The sequence below is a fragment of the Abramis brama genome (genome assembly GCF_963993115.1).
Source record: "Abramis brama genome assembly, chromosome: 4".
Taxonomy (NCBI): domain Eukaryota; kingdom Metazoa; phylum Chordata; class Actinopteri; order Cypriniformes; family Leuciscidae; genus Abramis; species Abramis brama.
The window spans coordinates 35,090,977-35,113,079 of NC_139966.1; the positions used below are offsets into that span (position 1 = coordinate 35,090,977).

The 22,103-nt window shown below is 36.3% G+C and overlaps 1 protein-coding gene across 4 annotated transcripts in view; it reads right to left on the bottom strand.

Moving 5' to 3' along the window:
- Positions 1-21,181, bottom strand: part of phf21b (PHD finger protein 21B) — a 56,488-nt gene extending 35,307 nt beyond the window's left edge. For 3 of the 4 annotated variants that reach the window (XR_014605898.1, XM_084112055.1, XM_084112054.1), the window contains exon 1: positions 20,785-21,054. Coding sequence is in view for 3 of the 4 variants with exons in the window: in XM_084112055.1 (XP_083968181.1) it covers positions 20,785-20,838 (54 nt within the window). In the remaining variant the exon portion in view is untranslated. Of the gene's footprint in view, positions 1-20,784 lie in introns of all 4 variants that reach the window. The other variant, XM_084112053.1, reaches the window with a different exon arrangement.
- Between the last annotated feature and the right edge of the window lie 922 nt (positions 21,182-22,103).

Consider the following 22,103-nt stretch of genomic DNA (forward strand, 5'->3'; position numbering starts at 1 on the left):
ATCCCACAATGTCTTACACTTGGCAGTTGATCATTCTCATTCACATCCACAGCTTCCACAAAAAAAACTGCATACGATTGAAGGTTATAGCTGCTAATACTCATTGATGGGTCCAAACAGACAATAAAAGGGCTGTTTACACGACACCGTTTTCAACTAAATGACTGAAAACGCAGACTTTTGAAAACGGGTTTCACAGTGCAAGTTTTTGAAAACGCTCTCCGTGTAAACAATAAAAACGTACATCTCTGAAGACGATGACGTCATGCACATGCGTATTACGTGTTCAGTCTATAGTGTTTCATCGGCATCTAATGGCCTGGCAGCAGAATACAACGTTTTTTGTCGTTTTCGCGAATCTGTGTGAATGGAGATCGTTTTGACAATTGTGTTGTCTGTGCGTAGAAAACTGAAAGGAAAAACTTTTTAAGCATATTGTGGTCGATATACTCCGTTTTAAGCATATCGTGGTCGTATAAACGTACCCTTAATCTTTACCCAGTATTTAATATGTATGAATTGAAATTTAAACAAATCATGAGGTAAAAATCGTATTCTCTCAAATTTTTCCAGGAAAAAAAGAAGAGAAAAAAATAATGAATTTTGTTCAATTTGTGCTTAAATCAAGTAAAACAAATTGACCAATGGGTAAATGAAAAATGTACAAAGTAAATGTATTTTCTTTTCTTACATTAGTGTTAATAGCAAAACTCAAAGACCTCAAGTGTGCCTCAAAGTGCATCATTCTGAAGAGATGTATTGATCGTCTCTGATCTTTTGTTTGTGAATAATCCACACTATGGGGCTACAGATCTGTTATGACAAACTCATAACTGCTTAATGACATTTTAAAAAAACGCTGTCACGTTCTTTAGTCTTTATTATAACCTTTTCAGCTTTTATTCGATTGTTTTGTTTTTTTAGCTCTGCTGTTAAATACGGTTAATGGATCCCGGATCAGGATATGACAGGAACAGCACATCCACAGGAAAAACATAAGCCTGACAAAGCTTTCTGTGCTGCATGATAGATTATTCTCTCAGATCTTCATGTGTCTGTGCTCTACTTTTCTTTTAAGGAGCATGTCTCTGCACTTAAAGTGTCGAAAACATAAAACATACAAAAAAAATTGCATTAAAACTTTATAACCACCACAAACAGTCACAAAGTAAGCACTTTTGTCCTTTACGGCCCACGGTAACGACAATGATATGTACATGAGATATATGAATGCAACAAGTTTGAAAAACAAGGCTGCAAGATAGCAAGATAATAGCGTTAGTCGAGGGAAAGATTTGATCAAACTTTATTTTTATGTCACAATTAGGGATGGGACGATTACCGGTTTCACGATAAACCACGATAAAATGTACTGACGGTTAGTAATATCGTTTAAAATTTAATTATTATCATTAAAACCGTGTTTGATTATCGTGATTTTATATCCTGTTCAGCCAGCAACAGTCTGACGCAGGCGCAGCGGCAGCGCGCAATGTTATTTTTTATTCAAGAAGGAATTGCGGAAGGCAGTGACCGTGCTCGGGAGATTTTTCAGCCTTTTAAAATAATCAATTCTGAGGTGTGGTCATATTTTGGCTTTAACAAAAGTCCTGAGGGAAACTTAATCGAGGATGGTCACCATGTCAGCAGAACATGCACAAGAAGTCGCTGCAATAGGGGGAAACTTCAGATCTGCCGAGTCGTCTTGTGTGACCATCACCGACTGTTGTATAGCGAATGCAAGGCAAGTTAACTTTGACCTTAATACCAAAACTACGTCTGGGCAATAATTGGGCATAAAATGTTGTTTTAAGTTGAATTATTTTATATCAATCACTTGAAATAGCCTAAACGTGAAGCTTCCGCAAAGAAAAGTTCGCAGCAGGCTTAGCCAAAGACAAATAATAAACAAGTTCAAACAAGACTATTAAGAGTGACATTTAAGGGATAATAATTTATTCATTATACACGTTTTACCACATAATTACGGGGACATTGAATTGAGATAAATGTTTTAAATCTTATCTGTTTATAAATCCATTATTACAGCGTACAAAACAATCGTTCAGACAAAATGATCACAACAATATTATCAAACTCTGTAAACAATAAATCAACTCTGATTTAATTTTCAGTACAATTAAAAACGGAGACGCAAGACGGCAAGTTGTAGCCTATTTGAATGAAACGAGAAAGCGCGTCCGTTGTGATACATGTTGTAACGTCTGTCAGAGAGTTTGAAGTCTGCCCAGATGAAGAATACATGACAGTGCAAATGAACTGGTAGTTCAACGAGACTTTTATAGATGTTTTCTCTCAGTTAAGCACACTCTTCATACATGTCGAAGAGCGAATGTTAAAAGGGAAAAGAAAACACTCTAAAACACGCGACAAATCAAAGTGGAAGTAAACACATTATAATAAAACAACGGTCAGCAGTAGAGCGGTCATCTTCCTCTTTGCGCGAGCATTCTCACTCTCAATGTGCGTGCGCGCTCACATAAAAACAGCATGCATGCAATTACGCCATAGAAGAAGTTATCTTAAAGTCACATCCAAATTCATGTCATGAACACTACTTAACACTAGGTGGCCGTTACAATGGATGTGCGCTGTGTTATAATGCGTTGCTATTGACAACCGTCATTATAAGGAAGGAAATGCCTTAAAAAGTGTATAGAGCTGCTTGTTTTAGTTGTTGTTTGTTGATTTTCAAATATAAAACATGTAAAAATGTCTTAAGTGTGAGCATCAACTCTTTTTAAACACTTTCATCTCGTTTTAACAAAACCGTGATATTATTGATAATCGTGATAATTTTGGTCACTATAATCGTGATATTAAATTTCCATACCGTCCCATCCCTAGTCACAATTATGGAGTAATATTAATTAGCAACATATACTTACTATAGGTTTAGGGTCAAGGTTTGGTTTAGTGTTATTTGCTGAGAGTTATGCATAATTAACTGTCAGTAAATACATGTAACATGTATATACAGAACATTAAAATAAATGGTTACTGAAGATTTTCATTGAGTAACAGAAATTTAGGCCCCTTTCTCACATAAAGCTATTTTATGACACATATTTTCATATTTTATGAATACACTGTATTCAGTGTACTTGGAATACAGTCCACCAGTCTTATGGACGGCTATTATGGTGCTTTTTAGATCTACTTAAAGGAGCAAATAACTGTAAACGTTATAAATACTCAATGTTTCAACAGTATATAGCTACAAGACATTAAGCCTTATGAAGTTGTAAAATTGAATAAAATTTTACACAGTAAACACCAAATTCATGTTAACATGCATATTCACCTTCCATTGTGAGTTCCTCATCAAAACCTCATTAATGTTTTTTTAAGAAAGTGAGGGATGAGTCCTTATTTTTTAATTAATAAACATTATTCCTCAAATACTGTCGATTGAGTTTAAAGGGATAGTTCACCCAAAAATGAAAATTCTGTCATTAATTACTTACCCTCATGTCGTTCCAAACCCGTAAGTCTTTGAAACACAAATTAAGATATTTTTGATGAAATCTGAGTTTTCAATCCCAGTGACATGGTACGCAACTACCACTTTAACGCTTAAAAAAGTTCATAAAGAGATCATAAAACTAATCCATATGAATTGAGTGGTTTAGTCCAAATTTTCTGAAGACATGTTTTATAAATTTAATCGCTGACCAGATTTAATTTAGTATTTTAATCATGTATAAACATTCATCAACTCACACATCAGAAATGGTAAACGGAAGCTCAAGTATGTTCGCTTGACATGCGAGAACCAATGAGGTTCATTCTCGTGTTACGCAGCACGTTTGAGCTTCCGTAAGAACCAATGAGGTTCATTCTCGTGTTACGCAGCACGTTTGAGCTTCTGCAAGAACCAATGAGGTTTGTTCCCGCACGTCAAGCAGGTTCAGTTGAGCTTCTGTTAATGTTAATGTAAATGTGAATAAAAGCCTAAATTCAATCTGTTCATCATAGAAAGCAGTCCAGTCTCTTAAGAAAGTTTGGACTAAACCGCTCAATTCATATGGATTAGTTTTACGATCTCTTTGAACTTTTTGAAGAGACAAAGTGGTAGTTGCGTAGCTGTCAATGGAGGCTGAAGATGTATTGAATCTGGAATATTCCTTTAATGATGACAAAACAATTTTTGGGTGAACTATCCCTTTTAACATCGCTGTACTGAACACAAGAACATTGTTCATCTCACAAATGCAGCTTTTGCACAGTATAAAAGTCAGGAAAACGTGCATTTGGAGTACAAATGCAGAAGAAAGACTGCTTAGGCGTTTTTTTTCCAGCATCTATGTCTTCTTGCTCGTATGTGCTCAGGCAAAGTGCTTTTTTTCACTTGCTTGCAGTGACCTTGTCAGGAAAAAAACAAATCAAAGTCTCATTCATTACGATGGGTGACTCTTTGTTCTACCCGTGTCTTTGAGTGACAGCACAAGGACGGCCTCTCTTTCCTCAATTATTTCTGTCCTCTTCTGTTTTACTGTCACCCTAACAAAGACAGATTGTGAAACTGGAGCTTTCCGAGACACATGCTACACCTCATTTGAAGTACTTCAACTAATGCTACTTTTCTCGGAGGAGTTTGTCGTCATCTGACCGTTCAGCGGAAAAATGCATCTGATGGGTCGAGCTGATGTCACTATTGATCATCACAGTTAACATGGTCAGATTACCATGGTTTAAAGATTCCCTACAGATTCCAAAGCTTCCTGGGAATTCTCCATGGATCTGAGAAGTCGTCCGATAACCATCCACATGAGACACCGACTTCCACCAACGCTGATCAATGAAAACGATCATGTCACCCTTCAGTTGTACTGTTTTAAAGTGGTTTATTTTTGGCCCTGCGTCACATGGCATGGTTTTCAACTCCAGTTTGGATAAGTCCACCATCATATTGTGATCTGAATACTTTTTTGTGTCTGTAATGAAGATATTCTGCCCAGTTAAAGGTCTTCAGTCACACTTAAACCCACATGAGGTGTTCTAAATTAAAAAATTGAGTTAGATCAGCGGGCAGGAGATGTGAAGTGTCTTTGAGAGCTTGTGAGGCTCTCTTTATTTACAGTGAGTCACTCAAGCGCTCTCGCTACTCTTTCCTGACGGGCGGTGTGTATTTAAACTGTCCTCAAGCTATTAATAGCTCCGCTGCTTCATCTGTGAATGCTGAATATGAAGCATGCCACCTTCCGGCTGCTGAATGCCAACGACGCCAAGAGAACATCTTTACAAAGAAGACGGTCATGAATCCTGAAGCACCATGTGCTAGAAATGCCAAGATAACACTGGATAAAGCATATAAATAAACAAAAACATGCTTCTATCTAATAGTGACATTTATAACCGGAGACACGAACACAGTACTCTTTGGTGTCATTCATACTTTATATAAAGTATTTAAGGCCCAAAATCCCATCTTTTCTTGTTGTGAGAATCATTAGGTTTGATAAACTGTTAAAGTGAACCAAGCAGGAAAAGTACCTAGTTTTCAAATGCTCGTATCCGCCTCCATAAAAGTGTGATCTCACCTCAAAGGTCTGAACCGTATCGAACAATCGTACAACAGTGTCATCATTTTGACTATTTGTTTAATTAATATTTAATTCATCGCAGAGAAAAGTTAATTGAATTATTTAAAAAAGTAATTTTAGCTGTGTCCCACTTTTTGTGTGCAAATCTGATCCCACATGATTTTCCAAACATTGCAAAAATTGTCTGTCCTTAAAATTGCTGACACGCTGGATGTGACATAATTTGTACCCTTCCAACAGCATGGAAAGAAGACAAGTAAATGGTCTCATTCCATTCTCTCAATTTTAACACAAATAATCGTGTTATATTTCACCATGTTACCACAGTTATTAAAAAGGGGGGGAAAGGATAAAACAAATGCTTTATCAATAAGTACAAACTAAAATTTGGTCCCAAACTAGCTAAACCCTTACTGAGTGAGAGCGTTAAATCTAAATCTGCAGTTTAATTTTTATTTTTCAACACTTTAAACCATTCTCTCTAACAACATATATAAGTGCCGATTGATTCAGACCTGGGGTCTCATTTATAAAACTCTGCGTAGGAACCTTACTAAAAATGTACCTGCGCAGAATTCACTTTATAAATCCCAGTCAGCGGAAGATTGTGCGCACATGCGTCTCCTCCCTGAAATAACCATATATGGAGCTTACAACGCCTAGTTTTACTATGCAGATCCTCATCTGCATATCATTTGCATATGATTATTCATCCACGTGATAACGTTTAACTGTACAAGACGCATTAGGCTACATTAATAAAAATCAAGTAGTTGCCTATCCTTGCCTTGTTTTTGAATACATAAATCAAATAGTGTAAAATACATTTCAGAGAAAGTTTTTCTTAATCTTTTCCACTGGCCGAATTGTATTTTTAATTGATTTATATTTTTAATGGAAACAGATAGGCCTTGGGCATTATTTGCACGAAACTATTTTCTCAGACAATCTAGTATTATCATGATTTAAGCAATTATCTCTGTGGTTAAAACATTAAAACACAGAGCACGCCACTGGAAAAGTGTTAAAAAAACATCGCATCCACAACAAATATTTCTATTGATTGAATATAAAAATGTTGTAACTTCTCAGTAATAATTTCATGTTTAAGTGTTTAACTCCATTCATTTGAATGGCATATTTAATCTAAATGTTTATATCAGAAGCAAAACATAGTTTAAATCATTATTTTATTTATTTAAACTGTTATTTGCGTCAGTTTCACTAAACGGCTCAACGCGCTCGCTGGCGCGGACATTTAAGAAGGGATGGATATTTGTTTCATGTAACAGCTTGGTGAGTGAAATTATATTTGTATTATCTTTCTGTATATGTTTAATTTTCTTTAGATTTTCTGTCTAAAAGTGACCAAAAAGACATTTAACTCCAGCTCACCATCGATGTCGCCAAACTGCTCCAAAACGTTCGTACGCATGGGTCAGAGTTTGCGTGCAGGTGCGCAAATTTTCCCGTCAAGTTTGTTTTTATAAATCACAACTTATGCGTCGGAAGTGGCGTACGCCTCTTTCAGGGCCTGTTTTGTGCGTACGCGACGGTTATAAATGAGGCCCCAGCTCAGTGCTTTTAACGCAACAAACTGCTGTTCCTCCTGTTGTGATCCTTTTATTGAGCTGTGTTTCATACAAGATATATGACTTACACATCACTCTGTGACAACATCAGTTCAAATCCTCAAGTAAAGGCATGAGCAAACTGTCTTTACATGAGTGATGTAACTACCAATAACAGAAATAGGTCAGTGGTTCTTATAAATGACTTGCCTTATTGCTTCTAGTTATGTATGCATTTAGACATGCAGTCCATATATACAGTTGCCAAATCTGTAAGCTGTTAAAGGGATACTTCACCTCTGGGAAGATGAATGTGTATTTAAAATAGGTCATTTAAGTAGAAGAAATGTGAAGAAATTTTTGAATTTGGAGCTTTCTAGACTGAGAAAAGCCAGAAAATGTATTTTTGTCTTATGTGGATGAAAGACAACAACTCCCAGAATGCACTTGCTTCGCTGCCTTAGGAGGCCACGCCTACCGGTAAGAGTGCGCAGTTGAAAACAACAAGGCTAGCCTACGTGATGAGGTTGCCAGGGATTTAGAGATCGCACAAAATGTCCGGGATTCGGCTTTTGCGTTCTACAGTCGCTATTCATGCATTATGTTTACTGTGGCGAGCAGGACGAGGCTGACGGCCGCGGGAGAACGGCGCGAGGCCGGTGGCGTCATTACTGAGACGCGCCGGGTCTTGCATCTCTCACGGAGGAGCGGGAATTTTCTTAGTAATGGTAAAACGCACATCAACCAATCACTTGTTTAGCGTTCATGTAAACACTACATTCAAATTCACCAATCGGAATGAATTCAGTTAGATTGAAACAAAAGGTGTGCATGTAAACAATGAATGGCGACCGCAGAACGCAAAAGCTGAATCCTGTACATTTTAACCGATCTCGCCCGCCGGACAAGTCCGGGAAAAGGAGGATGGTAACCCCTACTTACTCAGCTTTCTCCTACTATTCAGCTTTCTCCACAGAACAAGAGCCTGCTAGCTTAGCTTCCAAAGAAAGACGGCTGACACTGTGTACATTCTGTGAGTGAGATCCCACCCTCTATGGGCGGGCTGAAAACATGCGGAACAACGCCATCTCCTGGCTGTAGTCTTTAGCCTCTGGCCAGAAAATCCTCCGATGACGCAAAATGACGATTTTTGCGTCATCTGAGGATTTTTTCCAGACAAAAAATACATAAATCTCTTGTCTCAGGGGGATATGAGGGTGGAAAGCATGGTAATTCGAAAATACTACAGATTTTCTACTAATACAAAGCTTAATGCTAAATCCTGAAGTATCCCTTTAAGCATTTTAATTAACTAAGAGAGATAAAATATCTACATATATCCAGCTATTTTTATGATTCCTGTCTTTCTAAAAAATAAATGATAAACATCTTACAGATTCTGCATGTGAATAACTGCGTAAATGAGTTATTGAGTCATGAGAGTTCAGTAAAGCAGCATTACTTAGAATTATAATTAGTTTGACTTCCCATGAATTGTGAAATATGAATCAGCAGTCAAGCCTTCACTTTACTAGGACAAAATCAATTCTCTGAACACTTTGTTCCATGCAACGCTGCATGTTTCCTCTAGAAATTAACCTTCATTACTGTTCATTCACATTCAACTGTGTTTTTATATAAGAACAGTTTCCTGTAGAAACACAAGCTGAGCATTTGAATACCAAGGTATGACTGCGCCATCATAAAGGTTGAGTTTCAATCCCATAATGCTACTGAACCCTTGACATGGAAAGAAAGTTATAAAGTGCCTGCTCAGTATATAAGTACGGTGGTCAAAAGTCAAAGTCACTGTTCCTTCCTACTTGGATACAGTTGTTTATGATGTTCACTATGGTTTAGTGGGAACACATGCATACTACGATCCCAATATTAAGTGAAATTGGAGAATTCTTGTTTTTACTCAACCTTCAATTTGATGAGCCAAGATCTTTTATCTATGCTGTGTTCTTTCGATGCATGAACAAAACTTCACTAAACACCGCAATGAGTTTTATGCTTTGTTAGTTTTGTTATAAAAACAAAGTCTCAGCTTTTAAATTCTGTCAATTTTATAACGAAAATTCAAACAATAAATGTCATTTTGATGCTCTTTAACGTGGCGTCAAGTAATGTTATATTTACCTCAGGAAAACTCATTAGTCAGCTACAAAAAAAAAGAACCCTAGAGAGGAGCATTTTGCTAGATATATGCACTATATTATATATTCATTGTTGTCTTCATTATTTAATACGCTTGAATAAATCTGTTATGAAAACAAGTTTGTATTACAGCTCCCATTTAAATGTTTATATTTCAACAAATTGGAGTAGAAACATAAATATATCAATTCAAATATGACATAAAAACTGCCTTGTGTGCAATTTAAATGCTAATAAACAACTAAATTTTTTGAGTTGATTATTATACATTGTATTAATTAATTGATTATAGGGCTGTGAAACGATTAATCACATCCAAAATAAAAGTTTGTGTTTACATAATATATGTGTGTGTACTGTGTATTATTATTTTGTCTATATAAATAAGCACACATGCATGTATATATTTAAGAAAAATGTGTTATTTATATATAAAATATTTATATTTATATATAACATAAATTATATATAAATATATACATGCAAATATTTCCTAAATATGTACATGCGTGTGTGTATTTATATTGTATATACAAAGTAATTACAGTACACACACATAGGCTATATTATGTAAACACAAACTTTTATTTTGGATGTGATAAATTGCGATTAATTGTTTCACAGCCCTAACTGATTATTATATAAACGTTATTTTTCGGTTTCTGTTTTCGTCAAAATTAAAACTTTAATTTCGGTTTAAGTATATTTTGGTGCATCACAATCAAAACTTCTTAGTAAAATACTAGTAAAATACTACAAATTCAGTCATATGTGCTTTTCATCTCATAAAGGCTCTTTTTTGGACTGGAAAGGAAATTTTGAGTGCTAAATGTAACAGTATGTGTTCAGTTTTATCTGATCATAATCAAGAAAAATCTGTTTTTCATGACATGATTCCAAAGCTGAATCAGGTTTCAGAAGGAAATGAGCTCACAGATTGCAGCAAAAGCAGTTGTTTTATATTTAAAAGGATGTGGGTGGTAATAAACACCCACACACATGGAATACAGTACCAACCGTTGGTGACCTATTAAAGCCCTGCCCTGTCGCCCCAATAACACTAGAGCGTAAATATACATAAGCGTAAAGACAAAACCTCACATATCATCAATCATTAAACAGTCTTTATGTATTTTAAGGGTACCTCAATAATGCATCAACTACTGACGGCCTAGAAGAGCGTACAGATTAGAAGAGGGAAAGAACACGCCCCCTGGACTTTACTACAGTGCACTAAAAAAAAACAACATCACAGCACAAGAGCATGCTAATCACTTCTAGCCTTTACAAAATGGTATGCTGGGTACACTCCAAAAACATTGAGGCCTAGATTTCTTTATTTGAATTGCATATAAACTTTCCATCCATTTGGATGACACTGTTTTAACATAAACTTAAAGTGATGCATTTTCGTCAGTCATACATAAATAAAACTGGTAAGATTTCAGTAATAGTACTAATAACTGAATGCATTTTGAATACACAACAACCAGGTTTATATTTACCATCACATATTTTTTTTTGGTTAAAATTGTGTCATCCAAATAGACTGAAATTGAATACTCAATTCAAATATATAAATCTTAAATTTAGGCCTAAATATTTATGAACGTTTATTTCTAGCCTAAAACAGATAATATTTTGGGGCCATAACTGGCAAATTTGTGTTGGTAACTGTAAGGTTGTAAGTTCAAATAACTTAATATTTATTACTAGTTGATTCATAAACTAATACCTTGTATTATTGATCAAGATACTTCTAGGGTGCCTGCAGTACGGTGGCCCAGTACTGCACAACACAACGAAATTTAAAAAGCAAACATAAGTTCACTTCACAACGGAAATAAGCCAGAACACAACGAAATCAAGCGACAACACAACTGACTTACTACAGTTGTTGTGGCTTGATTTCATTGTGTTGTGAACTTATGTTTGCTTTTTAAATTTCGTTGAGTTGTGCAGTACTGGGCCACCGTACTGTAGTATGAATCATATAAAATAAAATAAAAAGTACAAGATAAACAGGGTTCATGCAAATTACATGTCTTACTATATTTCTGATGGTCAGAATCTGTGAAACAATAAATTACTGATCAAATGAAGACCTTTTCCCAATCACTGGCCATAGTAATGCTGACTCAAACACATTTAAACTATTCAGGCATCATATTCCATCATATTAAGTAGCGCAGGAAATGGACCGGAACATCAAAACCAGTAAAGCAAGTTGAGACTTCATCTTTTGAGGAAATTGTGTGGTAAATCTAACAGACAGTTGGGTTCTGTTCCAAAATACTAAACAGCCTCGCTGTATACTATAGGCAGTTGCCTTCTGAGACAGCATTATCATTGAAATAACAAACATACATGTATGGCATGAAATAAGATTAGTTTAGCTATTCGTATAGGCCTTTTCAGAAAGGCACCAAGATACTTCCGGGTGGCAGAACGCGAGCGGCTTCTACTGACTAACTGAAGAGATCCAGCCGGCGACTTCAACAGTTTCCTACTTTTGTTTTTTCAACGGCTCTGAGTGGACGTCGTGTCGTCAAAAGTAGGAAATCTTAACGATCCCCTAAATTATATGATTCATCCAACGTTTACATTTCTGCTGCTAACCCTGCTTGCCCTTCAACTCTGCTTCGTGTATTCTCAAAACGGTCCATCTACAAAATCACAGCAGAGCATTTATATTCCGCCGGGGAAATTCGAGACTAGTAAACTTGTCTCTTTTGAAGATCAGACTCATTGCCAGTCACTACCTGAAGTAAAAGAGGGCTGCCCACTCTCACGCATTCACCGTGAGACTCACGCAATTGTCACTTTTCACACGCTCTCACGCCACACATCCATTTTCTCACGCAACTTACCAAAATGTATATTCCTCATACATAATATCGACCAATCAGTGTTTTTCAACCGTGCAAAAGTCAATATAACAGCTGGAGAACAATTATGTCACATAACATTTACCTCAGGAAAGCCATTTAATGACCATGATAGGCTATATAGCACGTTATTTTGGCTAGAAAAAAGAGCTAGAGAAAGAGTATTTTGCTAATTATGTGTAGGCCTACTATATTACATAATTATTATTTTTTTCACTTATATCATTAAACACAGTTGTTATTATGATAAAAAAAACGCATTATATTTAATTTATTTTATTTATTTATTTTTTATTACATTTTTACTGTCGACAGTGGGTCTCCCTTCCAAGCAATTTACTAGCGTTGCCATAGGAACGCTTCGGCTTTTGGCACCCGGAAGAACGTCTATTACTGTTGTGACGTCATGGTGAATTGTCGTATTGATATATTATTTGGTTTTAAATTTTAATAATATTTAAAATTGCGTCAGAGACTTTTTTCACAAGCTCATTATTACAATGCTCTCTTTAAAATTGGCCGAAATATTATAAGGCACTGTAAGTAGGTTTTGGAACAGGGCCAAGAGTCATCACGTTGACTTGTTCAAACAAAGTAATCCTATTGGTCATCTAACGTGATCTAATCTCGTTACCTTATTAGTCTCACAGCACAGAAAGCCAGAGCGTTAAAGCAAATGTCACGCTCAGTGACGGAATGGGCCTCATGCACTCTAGAGAAATTTACAACAGGTCTTAGTGAGCACATCTGTCAAGCTCTAAAAAGGATTAAAGAAACATCATAAAAATGGTCCATATGACTTGGGCACTATATTCCAAGTCTTCTGATGTTATATGATAGCTTTGTGTGACGAACAGACAGAAATATAAGTCCTTATTCACTGATAATGTCCCCCCCTTCCTTATTGAAATTCAACAGCTACAACGGAAGAGAACATTCTCATTAAATGCCACTTGGGTCCGTTCCTCCCAAAAAAAATCAGTGGTATGAATTTGCAGCTTTGTTGTTTTACTAAATATCTCCCTTTTTGTTCCTTAGACAAAAGAATGACAAATGATGACATTTACATTAACAAGACACAATATAAGTACATACTGGTTGCATGGCGTGTGTTGTTACAGTATATAAGGACATATACTTTTTTGGAATGATATTTAAATAGAAAACTCATTAAATAAGGTTTAAAAAAAATAGCGAATCAAACAAAATACAGTTAAATTCAATTTAAAGGATCTGGAGATATTTCCAACTGGACACACAGATCACATGTCTTTGAAAAGCCCTGCTATCTCAAGAAGAATATTAAAGTCCCTCTGTAGTTAATCATTTTATCCATTAAAACTCATCTTTGATCACCAAAATGACATTTTTAAAAGTTTTTTCCTTGAAAAACTATCCTTCATACCTTAAAATAACTTGAATGTAACTCTACACACTTGCCTCATTTAGTAAATTCTAAGTAAGTTCTATAAATATATGCAAACTAGCCCCGCCTCCACTCACTCACACCAGCTCAGAGATCCACTCGTTGATGATCACACATTGATCTGATTGGTTACAAGGTAGTTTGTGACCCAGCGATTTCAAATCGCGTTTTTGAGACTGTCTTTGGTTCACTGCAGTTTTAAGGAGAAATACTCAATACGTAATGTGTTGACATGAATGTGCACATAGTTTGTCTTATAGCATATTAAAAACACCACATAGACATATAAACAACATTAAAAGCTTGATTTTCAGATTCAGGTCTTTAAGACAATGGAGATGATGACAAACTTGATCACTTTGGTCTGAAAGGCTTTAATGCTTCACAAATATTATAAAGCAAGGCATAAATCACTTACATGATTTAATGTCTTATGAGATTGTGTATGAATGGCTCTAGAAGTGTTTCACAATAATAGAGTGAAATACATCAACAGAAATAACCGCATGAATGATTTACCGCAGACGGTGTTGCTATGAGACACAAGGACAGATCAAAAACACTGCTAGAATCATTAAAATGAAAAGCTTCAACTGGCCGTCCATCATGTCTTTTTCCTACAGGTCTCATAACCTCACACACTGAGCTCAAACATCATGTCTGAACATGAATGATTCACACTGTTGTCCTAGTATCAGACTGTGTTGCCATTGGATACGACCAGTTTGCCTAATCAAATCTGGATGAACTTTGCAAAAATATCAATCTTGTCGATAAAAATGGATTGCGTGTAGTTTAGATGATGTTGTGACATCTAGTGACTTTGATATTCTGCTGAAAAAAACCCCAACATTTTCCATATCCTGTGAAGTGATGCAATCGAAACCATGTTTTAACCAAAGGCCTTTTTTCATCTCCATTTCTGAATGTTCTGTACAAAAAACACGCAGCAAAAACACAAAAGGAGAACAATTGAAGATGCTTCATGAACATCCTTTTCATAAAATGATAGTCAGTTATGCCCAGAATAAAACAGTGGAATAGTAAAACACCATAAAACTCATCATTAAAGCACCAGTCAGTCCACATAGCTCGCATGCTATTATTTCAAGTGTTCTGAAGCCTTATGAAAGCTTTCCAGTGGGAAATGACCCACCAAAGTTCTGAAATTGACTAAATACATAATATGGACTAGGGTTGGGTAAAAAAAATAGAGATTTTTCGATTTTAATCGATTTTTATTTGATAAAACAATAATAGGCTAATTCTTAAACCCCAAGAATCGATCTTTTGGTCTATGCTGTTTTCAGCTTATGAATGAACAAAACTTTGTAGCATGGCTCCCAATAAGCTTTGTGCTTTGTTACTTCAGATATGAAACATTGAATTAGCTTTCAAATTCTGTCAATTTTATTAAGAATTTCAAACAATAAATACCGCATTGACTAAGGGTGTGAATCACAGGGTACCTCACGATACGATACGATACGATACACGATACAGCAATTCTGTGATAATCGATATATTGCTAGACAATCCTATAATGATACATCATGATATGTATGAACTATGAAAACAAAATGCCTGTGAAAAGGTTAAGTGCAGGTTCTCTCTTTATTAAAGTCCAAACTGTTAGAAAACAGCACAAAATGTTTTTCAGTCTGTGAATTCAAATTGAACATTTTAAGTAAATTAAACATTTTCAGTGAGATCAGGGTGATGGCGTTGCATGTTCTTGGCATTACCCGTAAACTTTACTTTTATCAGGCAAACATAATCCAGCCAGTGATTTGTGTCAATACCCAGCCCTAATATGGACTATACCAGGTTGATGTCAAGCACTGATTGTGACCTCAAACCTGCAATATTAAAATATATTAATAAAACTATTCCTTTCAAAGCAGGTCAGTAATCTCACTCTCAAACTAACCTCCAGCTCCAGGAGGAGCCGTTAACATCAGGAGGTGTTAACTCCAGAAGGTCTTCATTAACATCCGGATCATTTAGCAGGGCTTTCCCGACCACAACGCAAAAAACGAGGAACTCGCGCCCCGGCCAGGACTGCACGGGAAAACAAATGAAGAACTCACTACATCTCCACAACTGATGCTTTGTGATTTCCTCGAGTAAAGTACCTCACATAAAAGTACCAGAGTTTTAACATCCTGTTCCAGACGAGAATAAATCAAACCCACACAACATCAATAATTCAATTTCAATCCATATTTGGCTTTGAAACTATGGGTACTGTAAAGCACAAGATGGATACGAAAAATATGATATTTGTGTCCATTCGACTTTGTGTTCAATGGAAGAGAGAAAACGTTTGAAGAGAAGAGAGAAAAGGTTTGAAGTGAATGGTGACCATTTTCTTTTATGGGTTATCGGTATTTACACTTTCATGTCTTATTACATAATATGCACATAATTGATTTTTAAAATTACACAGATTCTTTTTAGGGCTGAAACTAAAGATTTTTATTTTTTTATCGATTAATCTATCGATTATTTTTCCTAGTTAATTTATTGTTTATTTTCTGAATAGTCGATTAATCTTTTGGTTCATTTACCAATAAATAATAACCATAACTAATCTATGTATGAACTTTTATCTAATGATACTATTTATGACTAAAGATCAGGTTTATGCAGTATAGGCGTTTACTACGGCTGCGTTCACAGTCACTTTTTGGGATTTACAGCAGCAACTGCTTACAAGTGTGAAACCTGAAATGTTTTGTTCAGTCTTGAGATTAAAGTAGCTGTTGAATATGTTAATTCAACCGTATGATCAAACAGCTCAAGTCACAACAGCATTCTAACCATCCATAGCAGTAACCATAGCGACAATATCAAAAATAAAACGGTGAAGTTTAACAGTGATTGTCAGTGAGTTATTAAATAAATGAGTCCTATCGAGGCGTAAGTTCATCCATTAGATACAATTACGTTAAATGCTTTGTAACTGGTTGCAGAGAGTATGCTTGAGCCGTGCGTCTCGCGGCATCGCACCCACTGCATTCGTATAAAACCGGATGCTGTATAAACAGCCGTATTAAAGGGATAGCTAGTTCACTCAAAAATGAAAATTAGCCCATGATTTACTCACCTTCAAGTCATCCTAGGTGTATATGACATTCTTCTTTCAGACGAATACAATCGGAGTTATATTAAAAAAATGTCCTGGCTCTTCCAAGCTTTATAATGGCAGTGAATTGCTGTTTTTGTTTTGAAGTCCATAAAAGTGCATCTATCCATCATAAAAGTGCTCCACACGACCCCGGGGGGTTAATAAAGGCCTTCTGAAGCGAAGCGATGCATTTGTGTAAGAAAAATATTTAACACAAAGTGAAATTCTAGCTTCCGGCCAAACGAACATACTCAGTCTACTTGCGTCTATGACATCAGATGTAGCGTAGTGCGTCATGGAATAGCCTAAATATCAACAGTATGTCGCATTACTCGCACAAGTTGCGCTTGGATTTTCATTTGGCTGGAAGCTATTTTACTTTATAAAGTTTTAAATTTGGATATTTTTCTTACACAAATGCATCACTTCGCTTCAGAAGGACTTTATTAACCCCCCGGAGCCGTGTGGAGCACTTTTATGATGGATAGATGCACATTTATGATGGATAGATGCACTTTTATGGACTTCAAAACAGAAACAGCAATCCACTATAGGCCTAAAGCTTGGAATATAAAGTATTTTTTAATATAACTCAGATTGTATTCATCAGAAAGAAGAATGTCTTATACACCTACAGTAGGATGACTTGAGGGTGAGTAAATCATGGGCAAATTTTCATTTTTTGGTGAACTATCCCTTTAAGCACAAAATATAGGACTGACAACCGTATTCTAGTGCTGCATAAAAAATGTACTATAATAGTCTAAATACATACACTGCTGTTTGGTTGTCTTGAGGTAGAAAAGCCCTGAGAAGTTTTGCTGCTGTGGTAGGCCTGTGCCATTTCAATTTTACACCATTTTATTTGGTCTCTGTTAAAAATAAATCCTGCCCTTTAGATCGGGCTCAATATTTCTGTGATAACAGCTGATTTTCAACAAGCCCAAGAGTCAGAGCCACCATCATTGGATGACCATAAACAGCGCAGCGATTAGACGCATTCAACGCAAATCGACTCATTTACGCAATCGATTATGTCGACGTGTCGATCCAGCCCTAATGCTTTCACATATGAACATTAAAGCTGCTGTCATCTGTGGGACAGAGTTACATAAATCACTCTGGACAGAACGCTGAACTGCTTTCAAGCTAAGAGATACAAGTGCTAATGCATCAAACTTATTCAACCTTTAAACATTTACTTTCTTCTGTCTCTATAAAATGAGATTTTGGGTGAACCATTCATTTATCACATGGAAATGTGTGTCACATCTCTATGAATCTGAATAAACAGACTGCAAACTAACGAAAACAGGGATATTTTTGCAGGAAGCAAAACCTTATTCTATTGCAAAAGACAAAAACAGCACAATTCATTTTCACTGTGCATAAGGGACACACACAGGGATCAGTTTAGGAAGGATTTGTGAGCCCTGAGAGAGACCAAAAATTGAGCAAATCAAAGCTCAAGACTTACAGCAAGTTTGTGAGTGTTTCTGGATCAGTGATGCAACAACTAGCAAGAAGACAACAATACAAAACCCTCTCGCATAATATGTGTTAAAAACTAAGAAAGCTAAGACAGATATTTATATATGAATAAAAGTTCTTTGCCCTGCGGGGAACACAAGATACTTACAAAGGCTTCACACATTTATGATGTTCTCAGTTAATAAATACTGGAGGGTTTGCTTCCTCCCATCATCTGCATTCATTTACAAGCCTCCTTCAAATGAAAGTTCGGGTGAAATATGAAGAGGATGGGTCAGTACAGACCCAGATGACAAAAAAACGTCCAATATCATGTTCAGTTACATATTTCTAGTTTCTAGACACTCACGAATACAGCATTTAGCATAAATAAGCTTTAATACTGACAAAACACCCTGCATTCACTCAGCAGTCACTTATAAATGTGGTGGTTAGGTTTGCAACATTCTGGATTTTCTACATACCACACATTTAGAATTCACTTCTCAAAGACTTTAATAGTAAAAAGGGAAAAACTGTTAAATAAATTATAAATTGTACTACAAAGTCGCAGCCTTTGTTGGGGTTATGAAAGCCTAAACATGAGAATGCCTTGAGAAAGCAACGTTTTATGTTTTAAAAGGTTTACATTTAGCGGTGAATTATGATGACACCTTGCTTTAAAACCTCTGGAATTTGATCTCTGAATGTGATTTATGGGTATGATTATTGCATTATAGAGACATCACGGTGCCTTATAATTCTGTATATCCTTTGATTTAATCACACAATAACAAATATATCATACTTGTAGCCCATTATGTGTATTTCCATGTATTTGAATGCTTTTCCTCTAGTATTTACTGCATTATTTGACTCTTAAGCATGAATAAGTTAATATTGTTAAGCATTTAAACTGTGATAGACACTATTAATTAGGAGAAACTCATAAGGAGTGTTATAAGGCCTACAGAGGCTTGTGTGTAGTGTCTTGTGTGATGCTGACTAGTGTTTTCTCCTCCCTTCCCCCTCTCCAGAATGGCCATGAATGAGCCCTCCCCCCAGCCAGAAACTCTGCAGACTTTTGCTCCATGTTAGGAAGAAACCAACACCCCTTCAGCACAAAATGGAAGCTTCCACTATCAAACTGGGGTACACCAAAAAAAGCCTCACAACAAACATTTCACACAGTGGCAACATTTGACATTTAAAACACGTTGAAACGCAGGCGCGCGCCGCTGTCCGAGGTGCTGAAACTGCGTTACGAACTGAAACTCACAATCGAACGGACTCGAAATTCAGTCATTCTGACAGGCGAATTCAGTGAAGGATTGAGAGCTTGTGTCTAACAAACCAACAAACCAAGGCCAAGCAGACAAATTACCAGTGAACACATGAATAATTGCTATCGGAACGCTATAGTATTGATGACCTTGCTTTTTGAGTCGCGATTATTAAAAAAAAGTGAAAGTGAACTGCAGAGATCGAATCAAATTCTACCACGTCGTCATGTGACCAAGAAATATAACCCACCGGGAAGACTGTCGATAAAGTATCGAATAAGTACGTTGAGGTTAAGTACACACTGGACAGCGATGTTTTAATGCAACATGGCCGAGGAAGTGAGCAACTTTCCTTCACAAACTCTCTAGAAACATGTCGACCTACTAAAAATGGACGCTACAATTTACTAAAGAACCAAGACGATGTTCATGTGCACATAAGCAGTTGTTGTTTATTATGATTTCACTGAACCCAGCTAATTTATAGTATTTTGAATGTGTTTTTCCTTGAATGAAAGGGGGATATGTTTCCAAAATGTCGCTTAATGCATTCATGAGGCCAAATATAATCCCTAATAAATGATTTCTTACTTGTTTTTCCACTTAAAGCAGTTATTCTGCTTTGCCTTTAATGTAGTTGTTTCTTAAGCTCGCCGTTATAATATTAAACACATTTAATCAACACGATTCTTCCCCAAAAACAACCTTAATGTTTTCAGAACTTCACAAACCCCCCTTGTGTTATTTGGCAAAGTCACGTAAAGGACAAAGCGTTGAGAACGTCCGTAAGAACTAGTGATGCCGATAAAGTTTCTCGCCCCAATGTAAATGCCCCATTCTTCAACGCTTCAAATAAAATGAATTACCTGTGGGTCCCGCTTCATCAGTGCAACTAGTTTCTAAACGAAGTAAAACAACGAAAATGCGTTTCGTTGAAAGTGTTTCAAGTTAGGATGTGAGGGAGGAACAAAGCGGCGAGCAGCGAGTCCGTTTGAACCTCATAAATATTCAAGTCTCGTCCCGATCGCTACACAAAACCGCCGCATTATTAGTGCAAATCGCTAAAAACACGCCGCACGCGTGAAAGTGCATCAAAGAACGTTTTAACAATATGCGCTCAAAGTGATTATGGCGTCATAAAGGCGAAAGAATGTTACCGTTGTATGACTCTAAAAGGCTACGAATTCCACCCGAATTAAAGCGTTCGAACACGGCTGATGTCCGTCTTATAGCGTTTTATTCACGTAAGAATCCCAGGAAAGCTTGAACAAAATGCCATTTTTATTTACCTGATGACATTGGACTTCTACTTTGAGTGCTTCTTGAAGGCCTTGTAGCTCCATATTCCGACTTCAGAAGCACTTTTCCTCCACTTTCGACGCGATCCGCGTTATTTGTGGCGTAATACAAATATTTTAAAAGCAACAATAACAATCGCAAGAACTACTCGGGCTGCACAGCAAGTTCTCGCTTCTTTACTGGCCGTAAGACTCATCACCCACTTTACGCCAGTATAAACAAAAGTGCTCAGAAAGCGACCTAAAGGTTCCAGCAGTCACGTAAATTCACTCCGTAATCCACACGGCAAACGCCTGAACGACCTATCCGTAACGTACGGCTTTATTTCTAAGTCTTTGAGTTGAAAAATGTGGAACTATATTTTGTCCGAGTGCGCGGCGTGATTTCACTTTGCCTGGGGAAAAAGTTGCGCTTCGGTTGTCAATGCTAATTCGGAAAAGTTCCCGGATGGAGCAGTGAAAGAAGAACTCTCCCTTCCTCTGTCGCGTGCACGCGCTCCCTCAGTCATGGAGTCATGCGCGCTCCCGCAGTTCTCTACAAAAACCAATAGCACCAGCAGAACTATAGGCATACAAATCAAACAATATGGATCAAATTCCATTTTTCTGTTACTTGCTTTGTGGAGAAGAGAAGATGAGTATTCTTAACTGAACAGAGCTGCTCACACTTACATGTTCTGTTAAACTAAAAAGAGAAAAAGACATGATTGTTAGGAAATTATTACAAATTTTAAAGTTATATATTTTTTTTTACACATTTTAAGAAAGAAATAATTTACCTGTAGAGCGTATGTTGACAGTCTGTGAAGTTGTAAAGCTGAGCTCCAGAAAATCAGTAATGAGGTGGCTTTGACAGTTACAGATTTGTATTTCGTATTCGTATATTCAGATTTAGTGTAAAAAGTTCATTATGGAGTGTTGAGTTTTAGTGGCATATTAATGGAATTTTTCCAGTGAAAATTAGTTTCAAATTGTGCAAAATGTGTTTTTTTGATCTGTTATTTTATTCCATGAAGACGACAAAAACAAAGGCATCGAATTGATTGGCATAACCTTTTTCTTAGCTAAATACTATTTTCATTTAAAAATAATTAAACAAAAAAAGTTTGAAAACTTCTAGACTTAATAAAAAATCTGACATTTTGGTAAGGTACCATGATGAAATGCTCATAAATAATCATAGTCACAATGCAAAGTTTATTAGATTCTGCATTAGTATGTATATGTTATTCTAGCAATAAATGCTATGTAAATCAAACACTGTGGCTGAATTAAAATGATCTGATTTGATTATGAAGGAGACCAAAGAG